Source organism: Fistularia commersonii, chromosome 5 (assembly GCF_037954325.1).
Source record: "Fistularia commersonii isolate RoL2024-O1a breed Wild chromosome 5, RoL_Fcom_v1.0, whole genome shotgun sequence".
Taxonomy (NCBI): domain Eukaryota; kingdom Metazoa; phylum Chordata; class Actinopteri; order Syngnathiformes; family Fistulariidae; genus Fistularia; species Fistularia commersonii.
In genome coordinates, this window is record NC_141288.1 from 1,063,289 (window position 1) to 1,080,540 (window position 17,252).

Below are 17,252 nucleotides of genomic sequence, written 5' to 3' on the forward strand. Positions count from 1 at the left end.
GACTGCGGGGAGTTTTTGGGATATAATGGCAAAACTATCAGACGAGGTTTCTTGAAAGAGGTGGAACATCTTCAAGAGAAGGAATCAAGTCCGGTTGCTATGACCAGATTTGATAATTAAAAAGGACCTTGGGGGACCGAAAATCTTCAAGACTGCAGGTGGAATATTACAGGAAATGCTGGCTCTTGGAACTCTTCTATCACGACAGGAACTCTGGGCTATTGAATTGTCGCCCTTTTGACAACCACCCTTCCTTGAATCCGCCTACGCTGTACTCTCGCCAAAATGATACTCCAGTAAAACCTGCACCCTGAAAGTAAGACGCTGAACGCTCCATCATGTTGCTGGAGCGGTACACGCCGACACCTCGGATCTAATTAGTGGTGATTTTTGACGGAATATCACAATTATAGCTAAAGCAGTGGGAGCGGGAAGGAAGGATTCAAAGAAGTCATCGAGAATTGGAACGTTACAATCGTTACTTACACGTATGTCAAATCCCAAGACACGTATGCACTCCTTCTCGTTTATCTCATTAGATAACTGCGATCATTTGTTTCACTGCAGGACCCCCACAGCGTTGCCAGCAGACAGCTGTCGACAGCTTGAACACGTAAACACGGTCACCGCTGACAGCGTAGCGTTTAGCGCGACCCCCTTCCCTTTGCCGCCGCCTTCACCGTGTTAGCGGTGTTAGCATCTGAGAGACCCGTCATGGTGATTTCTGCAAAGAGCAGCGGCTTCATGTTGATGGTTTTGTCTGAAAACTAGTCTTGGGACGCGGCGAAGCAGGGGAGGAGGTGGTGGCGGTGGAAAGGGTCGATTACATTTAGCGCAATATGTCCCAGGGCGGCGGCGTTGCTAGCAACTAGCATTAGCTACATAATCACAGCGTAGTCCTGTAACAGCAAATATAGATGCACACATAGATATAAAAACAGTGGTCCCTTAAGATACAAATTGGATTTGTTCCACAAGTGGCTTCGTATGTTGATTTTTTCGTATCTTAAATGAATTTTCCCATTTAAATTAACGGAAAACAAATTATTTCGCCCCCCCCCACCCCCTTTTTTTTTTCGCATCTGGAAAGCACGGAATTTCTCGCATCTGCAAAGATGTCCGTTTTTGCGATATAAGACAAAATGTCCTTGGAATGCTTCGTAGCTTTTCTGGATTCCTTTTCCTTCAGGACGGTACAGATCGTGGATGCACTGCTGTTATATTCACATGCCATAACATTATTTCCTGCTTAATTTCCATAGAAAGCATCACCACTTGCTTTCTTAGGGCCCATGATGATTGTTAAACAAATGACAACAAAATAAGCAAATGATGCCACACAAGCGATAGGAACACCACAGCAGATCTGCGTGCCGGACCAACGACCAGGACCGAGTGTGTGAGGGATGGCGGAAGCTGCGAGATGTTCTTCAAGGTGAGAGCGGCGCTAATTCAGAAGACGCGGCGGCTCATGAAGCGGATTTTAGTTGCGGGAGTTCACTTCCATTCAAATTTTGATTTTCTCGCTCTTGTATTTGTATCGTTAAATTGTTTTCACATTTCAGGGATAAAATTTGCTCGAATCGCACTTCGTATCTTAAAAAATATATATAAAGTGATTCGTATCTTACGGATACGCCGTGTAAATACATGCTTTTCTTTGCTAAAAAGTGTGAATTGTATTCGTGAGGGAGTTGAAACCAACGTATTTGCTGCAAGTTACACTGGTCCAGAGGCCACGGTGCAGCTACGTACTTCTAAATATGCACTCCTATCTACTCCGTTGCACTATGGTGTGTGTGTGTGTGTGTGTCTGTGTGTGTGTGTGTGTGTGTGTTGTTTCCACGCCCTGGACTCACCCTCTCCCTGGTAGGAGATAAACCTTTACAAAGGGGTCGGAGTAGCCGTTGTTGTCCCGCGGGGCGAGGTTCCTGGCCTGCAGCACGTGGACAATCAGGTTTCCAAGCTGCTTGTCGTAGTGGATTTGAAGCTGCGGGGAATCAGGAACGTGAAACGACAGCGGCATTTTCTTCCGATCCGGATCGGTTTTTGCGGAAAGAATCGATTCTTCGCTCGCCTCCACGCGGCACCGACCTGTATCTCCCCGGAGACCGGATGGGACGGGGTCTTGGTTCCCTCGGCGGTCTGTGTGAGAGAAAAGCAACGTGCTGAGATGTTGCTAGCAGGAGCCTGACGGCGGTGAACGTCGGTAGATGTCAAGTGGGCCGGACCATTAAAATAATAGCATACTCAGCAATAAATAACCAAAATATCATGTCTTTCCTCTGTTTTGGTGTAAAGAAGTACGAGGACATGAGGAAAATCTTGGAATTTAATGAACAATCCTTTTACAAAACATTTCATGGAACACCTCATATTTCCTTCGACAAAAGTGCAATTTACTTTTATCATTCACATGTTTGCATTGCAATCATGTGATCATGTGATCCCTCTGATCTTGCAAAGGCACAAAACTTTAACAAGTAATTGGTATTGAAAAATATAGTAATGCACTTTAAGATTAAATGAGACTTATAAAGAAAGGGATTTTTAAACCATTTGCACATGTGCATATAAAATCTAAATTGAATCCCTGCCTCCACCCTCCAAACTAAAAAGAGTGCTATTAAATGTGTGAGGAAGAAAGTATTTACCTGTAAATGTGTAAAATTCATACATGAAACATGCAAACACATACAACACATACTGAAAATGTATGGAGTTGCATGAACAGTAGAATTCCATCATACTAGTTAGTAGTGAAGCTGGTGACTAACGTTAAATTGCACATTTTCACTAGCAATTAGCTAGCTGGCTTTTACCGCTGCGTCACTGATTTCTCATCTCTGGGTGAAAGTGGGCGCTGTTTCCTCAGACCTGCCAGTGATTGGTGGATCTTATATCTTCTCAGTTTCTTTGCAAGCTGTCATATTTTTCGCTGTGATGAGTTGCAAACACGCCGAGCACAAAGGTTTCCCGTGCGTCTCCGTAAATAAATAAGACGTAGTCAAATTTTCTTCGAAAATTCGACACTCTTTAACTACTTGTCTCTGTTTTGACAACGACATTTTGGCTAACGAGGGCGTAGCAGGAGGTGGAGAACAGGGTAGAAACGACGTCACAACAAGCAGCAGATGGTACATTAATACCGTCTGCTGATTGGTCCGTCTCAGTGATGCAGATTGTCGTCCACTCTGACCAAAATAGAGCGCCCCCTAGAGGAAAATTCTTAAATTGCATTGAATTAAAAAAATTAAATCCTTGTCTTTTATGCATTTTTTCACTTTCAAATGATCCTGCAGGCTCGAACCCCCTTGCGGGCCGTATGTTGGACACCCCTGGCGCACAGGGTGGGAAGTGAGAAGATCTCCTGACTCACCTTGCTGCTGTGACGTTTCTTACTGACGGATGGAGATCCAGGCTGGCCGGGGCTGGAGGTCGCCGACGTGGTGACCGGGAGACCTGCGGCGGCGGTGGAGGAGGAGGAGGAGGAGGAGGGCGCTTGCTGCTGAGATACCTTCTGAAGCTCCGCCGCCAGTTGCTTGGGGTCAACGCCGGGAGACCTTGGAGGTCTGTCGCCTGCAGTGGTCACACACACACACACACACACACACACACACACGGCGCTGTTCTGCTAAATGATCCTCGCGTGAAGCAAGAGGTTTCCAGACGTTCCTCACCAGAACCTGACACGTCAGGTGGGAAGCATCAGGAGATGCTCAGATGCTGTTTTTCAGGACGAGGACTTCCAAACCGATGGAGACGGAGAAGAAACTCCCACCGACGTACACGGTTAAAAAATTTGTTTTTTATAAACTGGACCCAGCGATGTGGAAGTGCACTCAATATTAAGCTAAGCTAGTCCGCTAACAGAAGGTGTCTAGAAGAGGTGGAGAAGAGTGTGAAAGCAGCTGGAGGAACGTCTCAGGGTGGTAAAAGAGGATGAAAGGAAAGGTGGAGAAGATGGAGGTGAAGAACAGTCATGGGGTCTGGTTTGGAGAAGACAGGAGGCTGACATGAAGATGCTGGAGGTTCCTCTCGGCAGAGAGACAGCACATGGTAGATGTTCTGGAGATAAAGTCGTTCTGAGGTGATTTGGACATGGACAGAGGAGGGATGGAGAAGATCTGGATAGAAGGACGCTGAGATTGGAGGTCAAGAAGAAGACCAGAGAGGAGGTTTATGGACGTTGATGATGTGAGAGAAGAGGATGCGGAGGAGAGAGATGATTGGCTGTGGAGAACCATGAATATTCTAACACATTAATGGGTTCTGGACCTCGTTAAAAATCCAAAATTGTGCTCTTCTTCATGTGCGGCCCTCGCTTTCTGCTAATGTCCACCGAGCAAAGGCGGCTCGTGGGCCACCAATCATCCGTTCACCTGACCGGTTCCTCCATTCTGCTTCTAAAGAATCGAGCCACGCAAACCGTGAAGGACGAATTTGAGTGTTTTGGTATTTGAGGGTGAATGAAGGCTGGAAGGTCTTGCCTTTGCTGTGCTCCTGGAAGTCCAGATGCTGGGAAGCCCCGGACTCGGCCAGCATGTTGAGATCACTGAAAGACAAAGAGAAGGTGCCGTTGAAATGTCCATCGCTCCTCCGTAAAGGAAAGCGGTAAAAGGGAGGGATGATGCCGTTTGAGTCCGTCTGTTCGCTTTCTGGTGGTTTCCATCTGACTTTGTTCGACTGAAAACAAAGGTGAACCAAAGAGACATCGTTTTGCCTGCCATTGAAGACGCCGGCGTCTGTCCTGAGTCACATGATGTCAGGTATCGTCTCTTGTCAAGTCGGATTTTATCCATACAACCAAATCCCGAGTCACTTGTCTGATGACGCTTTCCACGTAGAGCAGGTCTGGACCAGGTCTGGACTCTCCAGAAACCCAACATTCCCCCAGGAGCGAGAGCTTGGAGACAGCAGCCAAGAAACGCCGGGTTTTGCAGGTGCAGAAACCTCGGACGGATCTCAGCTCAACGTGGGCGGCCTCCAGGAAGTAGCCTCCTCCTCTGAGGGAACCCTCTAGTTGTGCACTCCCTCAGGCAGTGAGGAACCACGGTGGGACACAAGTGTCTTGCATGCACCTTCAGCTCCACACTCCAAAACAAAACAGAAGAAGAAGGGGAAGGTGACACGGACTACGTTTGAAGCTGCTGCAGCATTCGTGGAATTCTGAACATGGACTATCAGATGGTTGAAGGGGTTTTATCTTCTCCCTTCACCATGAGAAGAACCCCATGAGCCGTTAGCCAACTCCGCACTGTAGATGCTCCTCAGCGAGTCCTGGAAACCCCTCTGAGGCGTAGCAGGACAGAAGAGCTTGGACCTCTTCGTAGCTCCCTTTCTCGACATTTCGCCCCCAAGAAAAATCTTTAAAAATGGCACTACACAGTTCTCGAGAAGTATCTGGTGGTGGGCGTGGCTTATGAGTTCCCCTACCACCAGGAACTTATGGGTTCCTATGGAGCTGTAAAAAGACCCTGCCTCGAGGTGGGAGTTTAGATGGTTCTAGGAGGTTCTGAAGGTCCGCGGTCCCTGGTTCCTTCGCCGCCCCAATGCCTCGTCCTCGAAACGGATCCGGGATCTGCAAAAAGCCCTTTCGGTGCTGATGGAGAGTTGAATACTCACAGTCTGACACACACTTCCGCCTCGCTGCACGAGTGCCCGACCAGCCCCTGGACCTCCTCGTAGGTCTTCCCCGTCAGGACGACGGCGTTCCACTCCAGGACTTGCATTCCTGCGCGCAAACACAAGCAACCGGGTCAGACGCCCCTACAGACCCGCCATCCCGGCAGCCAGAAGAAGCGAACGGGGTCAACGGCGACCCGAATCAATTCAAATGAATAAATTGATATCGGCAAGGGTGTGAAGTTTCAGAGGCAAGCAGGCAGCACGGCAAACCCACTCGTGACGCAACCCCTACGGGACTTACAGTCTGAAACAGCTCATCAGGAGGGTCCTCTGTTTGCGGCGGTACTCTCGGGCTGCATGTGTGGGCGACAGGGAAGCTGAGGAGCAGTGTTTTCACCTCCAACTCCATTAGATCCTTCACACGACGTAGGATTTGCCGTGGAAACGCCGCGTTCCCAACGGCGGAACTGACATACCTCTACGTTGCCGCCGCCGCAATTACGGAACCGGAATTATCACAGCTGAGCTGCTCCTCACGGCGAAACGGACGCTCGCGGACTCTCGGGCGGAACAAATCGACTTTTTAAAAGTGTACGACTGACATCTTTTCGGGCGTGGAAAACATCGAGGTGGTTGGGGGGGGGAGGAAGAGGAGCTTCGGTGCAAAGACGGGTGAAGCAGAGTGCCAGGGAGGCAACGAGGAGATTAGGGGTGAACTGAGAGGAAACGCCACAAATTATATAAATCAAAGTGTTTGTCGGGTCACGCAGAGTTCCACCGCATATGCGAAGGAACTGATGTAAAGGCTGAGAAGGGGAGGGGGGCCGAGGGGAATCCAAACATCGGTTGAGTGCAGTGGGAGGCTACAAGTCTGGGGAGCAAGAAACAGCTTTATCAACCGTCTTTGTAAAGTTGTGGAGAGACAAAGCGATGCCAGATATTAAGAGCTATTCTAAGGTCATTCCTTTCTCATTTCTCAGTCATTAAAAAAACTACTATTTTCTATCCATCCATCCATCCCGGCTCGCAATCCCGAGGCCTTCCTGGGTCTTCATCCGGCAGGAGCAGAAGATCTTCTCTGAACCTCCTCTGGACGGACATCCTGAACAGGAAGCTCACTTCGACCTCCCGGACTGTATCCTTGCGTCCAACGTCTTCATGGAGCGATTTTGTTTTTTAATTTCAGCTGATTTTGATTGTTGATGACCTTTCCTTTTGTCCCTAACTCGACTCCACCCAAGAAGCTGGACTGCATTCGCCCCTGCGCACATCAATATTGGCAGAGCTTCCATGCTAGGCGCTAACCATACCATCGGGAGCAACCGAGGAGGTTCGGTGTCCTTGCCAAAGGACACTTGGACATGCAGACCAGAGGAGCCGGGGATCGAAGCGTCCTCGGGCAAAGAAACCGAACCCCGCCAGGTTGCTCCCGATGGTACGGTTGGCGCCTAGCGAGGCGGCTCTGACGCCGCTAGTGTGTGAGTGTGAACGGGTGATTGCGATCCAGTGCGAAAGGGATGAGAGCGCCACAGAAAGGGAGAACATCTAATTTTCAAACCAAATTTGGCCAAATGTCCAGGACATTTAAATTTTTTGGATAATCACTGGTTATACCTGAATAAAAGTGATGAATTGAGTGTTTAGCATTGAATGTTTCTTTTGTTTTGGGTTAAAGTGATCTCCAACCTGGTGTCATCATCATCTCATGTTTAAACTGATCGCCGACGCCCAGATGGTCGTCGGGTGTCTCGGCGTTCACGGATCGATCGATGCGGCGGCTCCAAAGAGGCCAAGGCGACAAGCTTGCTATTTCCTGACACCCTGAACGTGACTCTGCATAAACGATGCTCAGGGAGGGTGGGAGGGTTAACCGTTCCAGCACGCCGCCCCCTCGCAGCGTGGGATCGATAACACCCCGCGAAACGTGATTTCCTGCCGGGGAACCAAATGGCAACATCCTGCACTGTCGCTGAGAGGTGTCAAAGGGTGAAGTAGGGAATCACCGCAGGTGTCCCCACCCATATAGACTGGATTTAATGGAGAGTGCAGTTTGCTGACGCCATGAATACTGCAAATCTATACCAGTATGCACATATGGACTCTGAGTTTTCCGCTAATAAGCCCGTCGAGCTCTATGGGCAGTAAACCGTGGTGTTATTCTAAATGGTAAACGGTTTTACAAAGTGCAAAGTGGGAGTAGCAGAAGCAACTTGTATGCATACGGTTTATTCTTAGTTTGTAGCTGACGTCTGAAAAGGGGCTATTATTGCTGCTATTATTGCAAAAAGGTGAATTTAAAGCTTTAATTAAAAGTGGTCACACTTGCAATTCCTGTGTGAGACCATGTATTAATCAGCGTTGCTCCGGAGGAACCGTAGTCCTTTTGGAAGCAGAGCAAAACATCTTCAGACTATGAACAATGTGTACTTTCAATAGTTAATCTGCTCTCTCAGCAGATGCCATTTGGTGAGCGTCTATACCGTCGCCACGCGGAATGAGGCATTAATAACTGCTTTCGAAGCATTTATAAAGTGCTAATGTGCTATTAAAGTGCACGCTAAGCAGTGGTGGACAGATGTGAAGGTTTTTTGGGCTGCATTTCAGGCTATTCACCCGTGGTTGGGCTTCCCTTGTTGTCATGTTTGGAGAACAAATCGTGAAGTCGTTGTTACTCAAGATATTCCGAAAGTTATTTTCTATTTACTTATTGATCGTAGCTTACCTTCAAGAATCTTTCCTGTTTGCTCCGCAGCTCCGCCAGGGAGGACTTTGGCGACGTAGGCGCCGATGTCTCCGTTACTGCCCGGGACTTCCTTCCCTCCGACCACGCGGATGCCGAGACCGTTTCCTGATCGGGAGTCGAAAGCGATCAGACGGTTGCCGCTCTCAGAGGCAAAATCCCATCAGTGAGCTACGGCGCGATTTCCCAGCCGTGCACATCGTCCCCGTTAATAATAAGACAACCTGAAAAAGCCATCGGGATCTGCGAACCCACGTGCAAATACTTCCAACCTCCCTCCTTTCGGTGATATGAAACGCACTCATCGAAAAGGGGCTAAAAGAGGCAAAATAATGGCACCCGGAACCCCTGCCTCCACAAAACACAATAATTCCTTTGTGGACCGTTTGCTAATTGCATAAGATAATCCTGAGTGTGAGGGATACGCCATTTTGAGCATGGCAATGACTGATGAGCATGGAGGGGAGCCAAGTGAGAAGGGACGTCAGGAAATGAAATGTCTGCCTGCCCGGAGACACGGTGTGATGGAGGAGATTTGGCATGGATGGAAGCTGTTGACTGTGCGAGCGAAACACATGGGCCGTTGCGGCACTCATTAATATGTATATCGTCTCTCTGTATGTCATTATTGGCGATCTGAGGAGCAGCTTCAGCAACGGAGTCAGGAAACTCGGGCGTCTGAGAGAATGTACACTGTACATTCGGCCGCCCCGGTTAGATCGCAGAGACTGTGGAACCTCCAACAACTCCTGCCCCGAGGAACCTCTGGCATCTAACTGCACTGTACATACTAACATCTATTACCGGGGCAACTCCAGTATCTCTCGCTGCACTGAAGCCCCTCCGATGTGTCGATCTGCATCGACATCTCCTGCACTGATGAACCCCCAATATTCGTTACAACTCTATCTACACTGAGGAGCCTCCACCAACTGCACTAAGAAACCTCCAACATCCCCTGCACTGCGTATTATCTGACTAATAATTGCTCTTATCCAATGATGTTGCAAGTCTAACGTGGTCCGTGGAAAACGGGGTTCAATCTCAATGTTTGCATCCCACCCAGTCGCACATTCGTGTACTTCTGCACCTTTTGCTAAACGTGTGGTTACTTTACCTGAGACAGTCCGGTCTTTGGGATCTTTCTGCAGTTTGACCCTGAGGTGAGGGAAGGGGTAGTACAGGCCTTTACCCTGGAAGCCATACACAACAATCAGGGGGCAAGATTTCCAATAAGACCATCCTTTACAAGCCCAATAAGTCACAAGTCATAAATAAAACAAGTGAAAAATGTAAGTAAGCTAATTTCCCTTCAACAGTTACATGTGCCAGTTTACTACACAGACACCACCAGACATGTATGCTTTGAAACGGTCGTGGGCGGCCTTCCCGGTCGTACCTGTCTCTTCTCCTGTCCGTTCTCTGAGCGTCCGTCCCTGGGTTTGTCGAACCAGTCCGTCTCTTCCCGCCTCAGGTGGTACGCTTGAGCGACAGAAACAAGTCAAAGCCCGTCTGAGAACGTGGACTTTTTTTGTCGGCGGCCAAAAGAGGATGAGGATTTTCCCCCCGCGGGGTAATTGTGATTGCATGCCATGGACTAAAAACTAAGTTCATTAAGATTCACGGTTAACATACGAATGATAGGAAAACACAAAGCACAAAGGAAATGTGGATATTCTGTGTTCTTGTGATAGAAAAACATGAACAGAGACTCTTGTTGAAAATCTTCTTGTCTTGGCAAAAGGACTTGAGGATTTTTTGGAAGGAGTTCTTCCCTTGAAGACGTTTCACCTCAGAACTGAAGAAGCCTCTCGGATGAGGGGTGAAACGTCTTCGAGTGAAGAAATTCAAGTCCAGTTGACACGAGAAGAAGATTTTGACAAGAATTCACCGTGACCTGGATGAGTGAGAACCTCCACAGACATGAATAGAGAAATGTGTTCACCAAGCTACCAATGGGGTAAAATGGAGCGTAGAGAGGGTAGTCTTAGTAGAACTTGTTGAGCAGTTGTACTCTAAAACTCTGGTCTTTGTCTATGAATGTATATGTTGGGTATGTATTACCATTGCTTTTCAACTCCTTTATCACATGTGGTTGCAAAGGTGCACAATATTAGGTATATTCAAAGTGTCTTCTACCTTCCAAACAATCGGTCACTTAATGACAATGTGCGTTTGAATAGTCGTGCGGGGGTTCACGGTGCGGGTTAGTGGATTACTAGAGAACTGAACTAATACTCTACCATGGGCTGCATCGTCTCTGCCCAAAGCCATCAGGGAATCACTTAGAGCTGCAATCAAGGCAAATTAGTTTACACCGCAAAATGCTACGATCCATATGAACGTACCGATCAATGAATATGCTCGCTTGGACCAAGAAGGATAAACAAGGATTCCTTTCGTAGTTAAACGAGGAGGATTTAAATGACAGAGATGTTATGAATTGTGCTGAAAATCGTTGGTCTTCACCAACCCAATGCAACCCCTTCCCTTACATTTCCATCATTTCCTGCAACGGAATACAAGGGTTGTCCTCCAAAGATGGCCTCTCTGAACGAGGACAGTTTGGAATTCACATTTAGGAATAAAACAGGCGGCAGACATGAATGGAAGAATCAATATCGGATTTTTAGGGGTTAATTCCAGGGTACATTTTGGCTCATTTCAAACCGCATACTCATATATAACAAACAGCTTTTTGATAACATCGAGAGCTCTCGTCAAAAACGGGACTGAACACACGCCATGCAAAATCACATGCAATTATTCACGACAAGACATGCGACTTGAAGTTTTGTATTTATTGCACACACAGCTGGAAACAATCAAGACGTCTAGTGGTTCGACAGTATCTGCCTAAACTCTGTCAGAAAAGAAAAGCGCTCATTCTTGAATGGAACTATAACATGGTTTTCATTAGTGTTGAACTGAAACGGAGCACAAATTCTAAGTTCTCGAATGAAGGAGCCACTCGGCTGGTGACCACTTGACCGGAAAGCTTGAACACAAAGGGTCTGCGCCAGAGTACGATCGTCTACGAGGATCATGCGGTGAATAATAATGGATCAAATGTAAGAAATATCAAAGGTCCAGACGGAGGCGGCGCGAGCAGTAACATGCGTGCATGCATTCCAGATCAGAACAATGTGTCCATAAGCCCACGGCCCACAAAAAAAAAGAAAGTACATTCACCAAAGTAAAGGTCAAACATAAAGAACTAAGCACGGACACACACAGAGTTTCAATGCTCAAAACACTGACATTCAAATACACCGGTGTCAAACGCATGCAGGACAAATGATATCCACACACTCCAAAGGAGGAAACGTTTAATACAGTGACAAGGTGACAAGTCTGTTTTTTACCTTCACTATCGGACATGGTGCCCTGAAGGTCATCCAGCAACACATAACCCCTACCCCTGGTGGGCTCTTCCCTGATATGCTGTTGCTGCTGGGAGTCCTGCAAGGACAGACAGGAACCGAACTGGTCCCGGGTATCGGCTGAGATGGGCGGCAGAGGTCCCGCCGACGCGCGAGCCATTCCCATCGGCTGCCCGACGGGGCTTAGCGGACTCTCTTCCTCGGAGTTCTGGGCTACAATCGGTATGCGACCTCGTCCGCTCTGGACAATCGGGAGGCTCGTCGGCTTGGTGCGGCCGGAGGGAGTTTGGTAGCTCGGTCCGTCCCCGGATGCTTCGCCATCCCCCTTAAGCCTCAGTGAGGAGCTAGAAGGGTCTCGTTTGATGGACAGGTCCAAGCCATAGCAAGACGTAGGCCTGGACGAAGGTCTCGAGCGGCTGCCGCTTGGATAGGCGGAGTCCAACCCCAAGGTCTGGCCCAAGTTCAGGGACCCGGCCAGATTGGCCCCCAAGGTGGACCCCAGGTATTTTTGCTGCTCTGCGATGTTCTTACGGAGACCAAAGGTAATCTCGTCCTGCATGAGTCGGCTGGATCTTGGCGATCCACTGGTGGATCCCAAATAGCTAGTATAGTCCACGTCCAAACCTCTGCCTTCTGTAATCGAGGAGTACTTGGTGGAAATCTTGGGCTCCAGTAGAGGAGTCTTGTGTTTTTGGTACAACATGGATGCCGGGAGTTGTTTAGCTGCCTGCTTTTCTAGAGTCAGTCGACTGATGCTGTACTTTTCAGACTTTGGATAGTGTCTTTGGGAATAACTCGACATGCTAGAGCTCGGTGTATAGTAGTGCTGGGAGAGACCTGTCAGTTGTTCTAAACTTTCTGTGCCGCCCGTGCTTCTCCTGAACTCTTGCTTGAGTTGCTGCTTCAGGAGTTTCAGCTCGTAGGGTTCCTCCATCGCATCTTCTTCATCGGGGGTCTTTCCGAACGTATGCAGTCTGGAGGTAGAGCCCAGGTAATCTGTGGAGCCCAGATCTGCGGCACTTCTATGGAGCAGCTTTTCCGCCTTGGCAAGCTCTCTCTCAGCCAGACTATACGACGAGGACAGACTTGCGGACCCCTTGGCTAGTTCTGCTGCATCTTCAAGCAGCAGGTAACTCCGGGGCGTATGGTGATCTACATCTGTGTAATAAGAATCGGAGACCGCTGACATGGGACTCCCAGCTATGCTTCCCACCTCCAGTGCCCTGAGGTCAAGGTGGTTGCCATATTTATCATATTTAACACCCAGATAAGCTGATGATGTGGGATCAGGCTGGCGGCTGATGACGTCGTATTTAGTGGCATCCAGCTCTGAGAGGAGGGCGGCTTGTCTGGCTGCTTTCTGCTGCAGCAGCAGCATCTGATGGTAACTTTGTTGCTGGGAACTGGTGAGCGACGGGACGGAGGAGTAAATGGAATGCGACTGGTACGACTGCGGAGTCTGGTAGAGGGACTGCTGGTATTGGCTCTGAGGGTACTGGTACTGGGAGTACTTCCCGTATTCATGCTTAGTTTGCGGTGGGACAAAGTCATCTAGTTCCGACTGAGGAGCTGTTCTTGGACGTTCAAGACCATGACTTTCAATCTCCTCATCTTCGGCATCCCCACGGCCACCTCTTGTCTCTCTTATGTTACTAACCTCGCTGTCTGACATGTAGTCCCTGTCCTCGGCGACGCTCTGTAAATAGGCCCTTTCTCTCTTTTCCCGCTCCTTCAGCAGGGCATCCTTTCGACGATTGATGCCCATCTCCAAGTACCTGAGCTTGGCATCGATCTCTTTCTCCTCTTCATCGAGCTCCGCTTGTCTTTTGCGGAGCTTGGAGGACTCACGTTCCACGAGGTCCAGCTCACGATCGATGTCTTGGAGGATCTTCGCGCGAGCCATGTTCGAGTTGCGGCACATTCTCCGCCGCGCCGACCCTGTGGTGTACGCCGTCTGGCCGCTGGTCGTCGACTCCTCCTCCGATGGTGGATTAGGAAGAGTTCTCTTCACCTTCTTCTGAGTGCCAGTCGGTGTACCGCCTGAGCCCTTTCCCTGGGGGCAAAATAAACATTTGCAGTGAGAATAAGAGCATTAGCCCTTTGTGTTCAGCCAAATGAAAGCATCACCTCTTGGTCTCCTGATTTTTAACAGCATAAACTTAAAACGAACGATGCCAATTGCGATCATTCTAATGACAACATTGAAAAAAAGGAAATGAACCCTCATTTTATGTTAAGGGTCAATTTGACCCATTTCACCCATCGACCCAATGGGTCAAATTGACCCTTAACATAATATGAGGGTTAAAACGGCATAAAAGAGGCATGAATTAAAAACATAAGACACACTATGAAGTGTTGCACGCATGTGATTTTTCGGTGGGAATTTCACTTTAAATTTGCATGATCTTCTCGACTAAGACTTGGGTTCCAGGCTACGTATATATCACAAGTCGTCTCCGAAATGCACATACCTGTGGTGTCAAAAGAGGCAATTTATTCACTTTAAGCGCATTTGACAGCTCAACATATCCGTGCAAGCTCAGCTTATTTTCCAGCCTCTAATGTATGTATGAGATTCTTAACAGAGAGTTGCCCGAGTGATCTGACGTTCATTCTACGCGACGGCCCGGAGCAACACGGGGTGAAAATGTATATGCATAACCTTTAATATCCATGCCATCCTCTTGTCTTCTGCACGCTAGCGTCTACATACAATTTTGCACGGTGGAATTGTGAAGGAAATGGGCTCGTTCCTGTAAACTAGAGCTAGCGGAACAGTTGTTTTAGGTTACTTTGACAACACAAATTTGGATGCGGCGTATTCTGTGAGTCCACGTAAGAGCCAGACGTGCAAAACGTGCAGGTTCGGTGTGGAAGAGCACAAAGTGAAATAGCCGTTGCATAAGAGATCACTCGGTGACGGACGATGCGAGTGGAGAAACGAGCAACTCCATCGAATCTATGAAATCAGTGAGGGAACTAAAAAAGCGAGGGAACAAGATAACTTGGGATGAGCTTTATGAACAAGTGACAGAGGTTGTTAAATCCAAAAGGAGGTACGTCACACTTGTCAAGGAGCAGCAGCGCAAAGCACAGAAGGCCACTGTGCCATTTTGGCGACGGTTATTAACCAGATATGTGCCAAATTAGGAACGTTTAAAGTATTTTTACACTGAACCATTATTTATAAGGGCAAACAAATCTACTGTCCACTGCAAACACTATCTAGAGAAACACCGACCTGAAGCGGGCCCTAAAAACTCGAAACGACCAACTAAAGCCGACAAAAAGATGCCAACATTAGCGCAACAAAAAAGGAAAACAAATGGGAATATTTGCTCATTATGAAACGTTCAAACACAAAAAAAATAGTTTCTGCTTGGAGTACAAAACGCTTTGTTTTTGTTCTGAGACGGGCTTCATTGTCCTTCAGTGCACTGCAGTTGTGCACAGAAGTTTACGATTGTAAGGTACAGTTGTGAAAGTGACCTATGGGGTTAACAGAAGTGCAAACATTGTTCCTTTAAAGTAACTGAATCGGTTTATTAAAGAGCACATGAGGCCAACAGTGTAAGTACATGGACTCCGATAGCGCAAGGCACCCGGTGTGACCGCAATGAATAAATCCATATTTGCGGGTACTTACGGTGTAGCTTTCGCCGTGCTGGGTGCCCGACGAGGCCCTGTCGTCTCCCGTCGGACTCATGGGCTTCGGGTCGGACATGGATCTCTGCACGGCTTTCGTCCCCCTCGGACTCGCCGGAGGGGCTTTCGAAGGATCGGTACTTCCCCTCAGTCTTTGGGGACTCGTGTCACCCAAGGATTTCTCGTAAGACACGAACTCGAGCGATTTGCTCGGAGATATACAGGGCGATATGGGCGAGAAGAGCACCTTGGGAGATTTGGGCGGGGCTTGAAGGGAGGAGGAGTCGGTTTTGAGGCTAGGAGACTGGCCTATCTCTAAGGGGGTCGGACGTTTTTTGGGCGAGGTTTCGGAGTCGGACAGCTCCAGTCGAGTGTCCATCCGAATGTTTCCTTCTGTATCTGTTTGGATAGAGATCTCCGTATGGGCTTGAAAAGACATTCCCGACTGCTCTCCTCGGTCTCCTCTGGCGGTACGTGGGCGGGCCTGACGGCTTCTGGTCTGAGCCTCCCATTCCTCCTGGTCTTCATCATCAGTCTGTACACAACTGTCCACGCTCTTTTTAACGCTCCTCTTTTTTCTCCCTGCTGTGTAGGCCTTGCTGACGGTTTCATCTTCTTCATCTGTTTGGCAGCCGCTATCTGTGATCTTTCGGGATAGCACTGTGCCATCGGGACCTAACACGATTGCCTCCTGTATTCCGTTTCCTGGTATATCCCCGCCCGGGTACATCTGACGAAGCTTTTGTTCTTCCAGCTGTAAGCGGAGTTGCTCTTGGAGTCTCTGGATCTGCTCAAGCTGCTGCTGCTGCTGTGCGTACGTTTCTTTCTGCATCATGAGATGAGCCTGTCTTTCCTCTTCCTGTTGGGCCAGAATCTGCTGTTTCATGACCTGTAGTTCCTCCAGTTCTTTCTGTACCAGGATCTGTTCTTGCTCACGGAACCGCTGTATCTCCTGCCGCTCCCACTCTAACTCCTCAGCCAGGCGCTGTTGCTTGAGTTTTTCCATTTCCAGCCTTTCCCGCTCGGCCTGATACTGCCCGTCACCGGGAACCATAGGTGAGGAGAGAGCCTCCAGGGAAGCTGCTATGGCCTCCAGGGATGCGTCGGTGTAGGTGTCGAGGGACAAAGAGGCAGTCGCGGTGGTCACGGTATCTGCCGCAGAGCCACTTTTACATATCTCCAGGTTGAGCGGGGCGTCTCCTTGTTCCTCGGCAGCGGTAATGGAAATGGTGGACAGGAAGCTGTGGGACCGTGTCAAAGGCATATTCTGGAGGTTTGACAGCGAGGGCATGGTGTCGCTGGTATGCATGCCTGATAAGGTGTTGTACGACGTACTAAAGATAGACCCCGGTTGGGTGGTGATCGCATACGTAGATGGGACGGGCGCGGCAACGGACGAATACACCACCCCGTTTGATGACCTCAATACACTACTCGTGCCAAAGAGTGTGCCGACGGCACTTGTGACTCTGGCTTGAGAATAAGGTGGAATTGTCATTCCTGCATATGTCCCTTTCTTGGAGTAGTCAACTGCTTCACCTGTCGAGTTGGGGGAAAAAAAAAAACATCAATTGAGTCCTTGTAAAGCAGATGATGTAATCTTTCAATCACTCCATGCCGTGTCCAAATCATGAAAAAGGCGGAAAAGAAAAAAACTCCAATGTGGATGATTATGAAAAAAAAAAAAAAGTGAGTAGTGACAGCATGCAGGCACATGCAAAAATATTGCAAAGTAAAAATCAATTGTCCATGCAGAACAAAAAATAGAAGCGAAACTGCCCCGTTAGCCATGAATAAGCAGAGGCAGTTCAAAATGACATTTAAGGGACAGGTCGGCGATGTCGCTGCACTGA

The 17,252-nt window shown here is 48.5% G+C and overlaps 1 protein-coding gene across 8 annotated transcripts in view; it reads right to left on the bottom strand.

The window, feature by feature from the left end:
- pcloa (piccolo presynaptic cytomatrix protein a) overlaps positions 1–17,252 on the bottom strand; it is a 59,309-nt gene that overhangs the window by 10,733 nt on the left and 31,324 nt on the right. For 7 of the 8 annotated variants that reach the window (XM_086146301.1, XM_086146299.1, XM_086146295.1 and 4 more), the window contains 11 exons: positions 15,401–16,938; positions 11,734–13,804; positions 10,612–10,659; positions 9,768–9,850; positions 9,486–9,561; positions 8,351–8,476; positions 5,626–5,734; positions 4,491–4,555; positions 3,380–3,579; positions 2,095–2,145; positions 1,860–1,990 (listed from right to left, as the gene is read on the bottom strand). In XM_086146301.1, coding sequence (XP_086002427.1) covers positions 1,860–1,990; positions 2,095–2,145; positions 3,380–3,579; positions 4,491–4,555; positions 5,626–5,734; positions 8,351–8,476; positions 9,486–9,561; positions 9,768–9,850; positions 10,612–10,659; positions 11,734–13,804; positions 15,401–16,938 — 4,498 coding nt within the window. The remainder of the gene's footprint in view (positions 1–1,859; positions 1,991–2,094; positions 2,146–3,379; positions 3,580–4,490; positions 4,556–5,625; positions 5,735–8,350; positions 8,477–9,485; positions 9,562–9,767; positions 9,851–10,611; positions 10,660–11,733; positions 13,805–15,400; positions 16,939–17,252) is intronic. The other variant, XM_086146296.1, reaches the window with a different exon arrangement.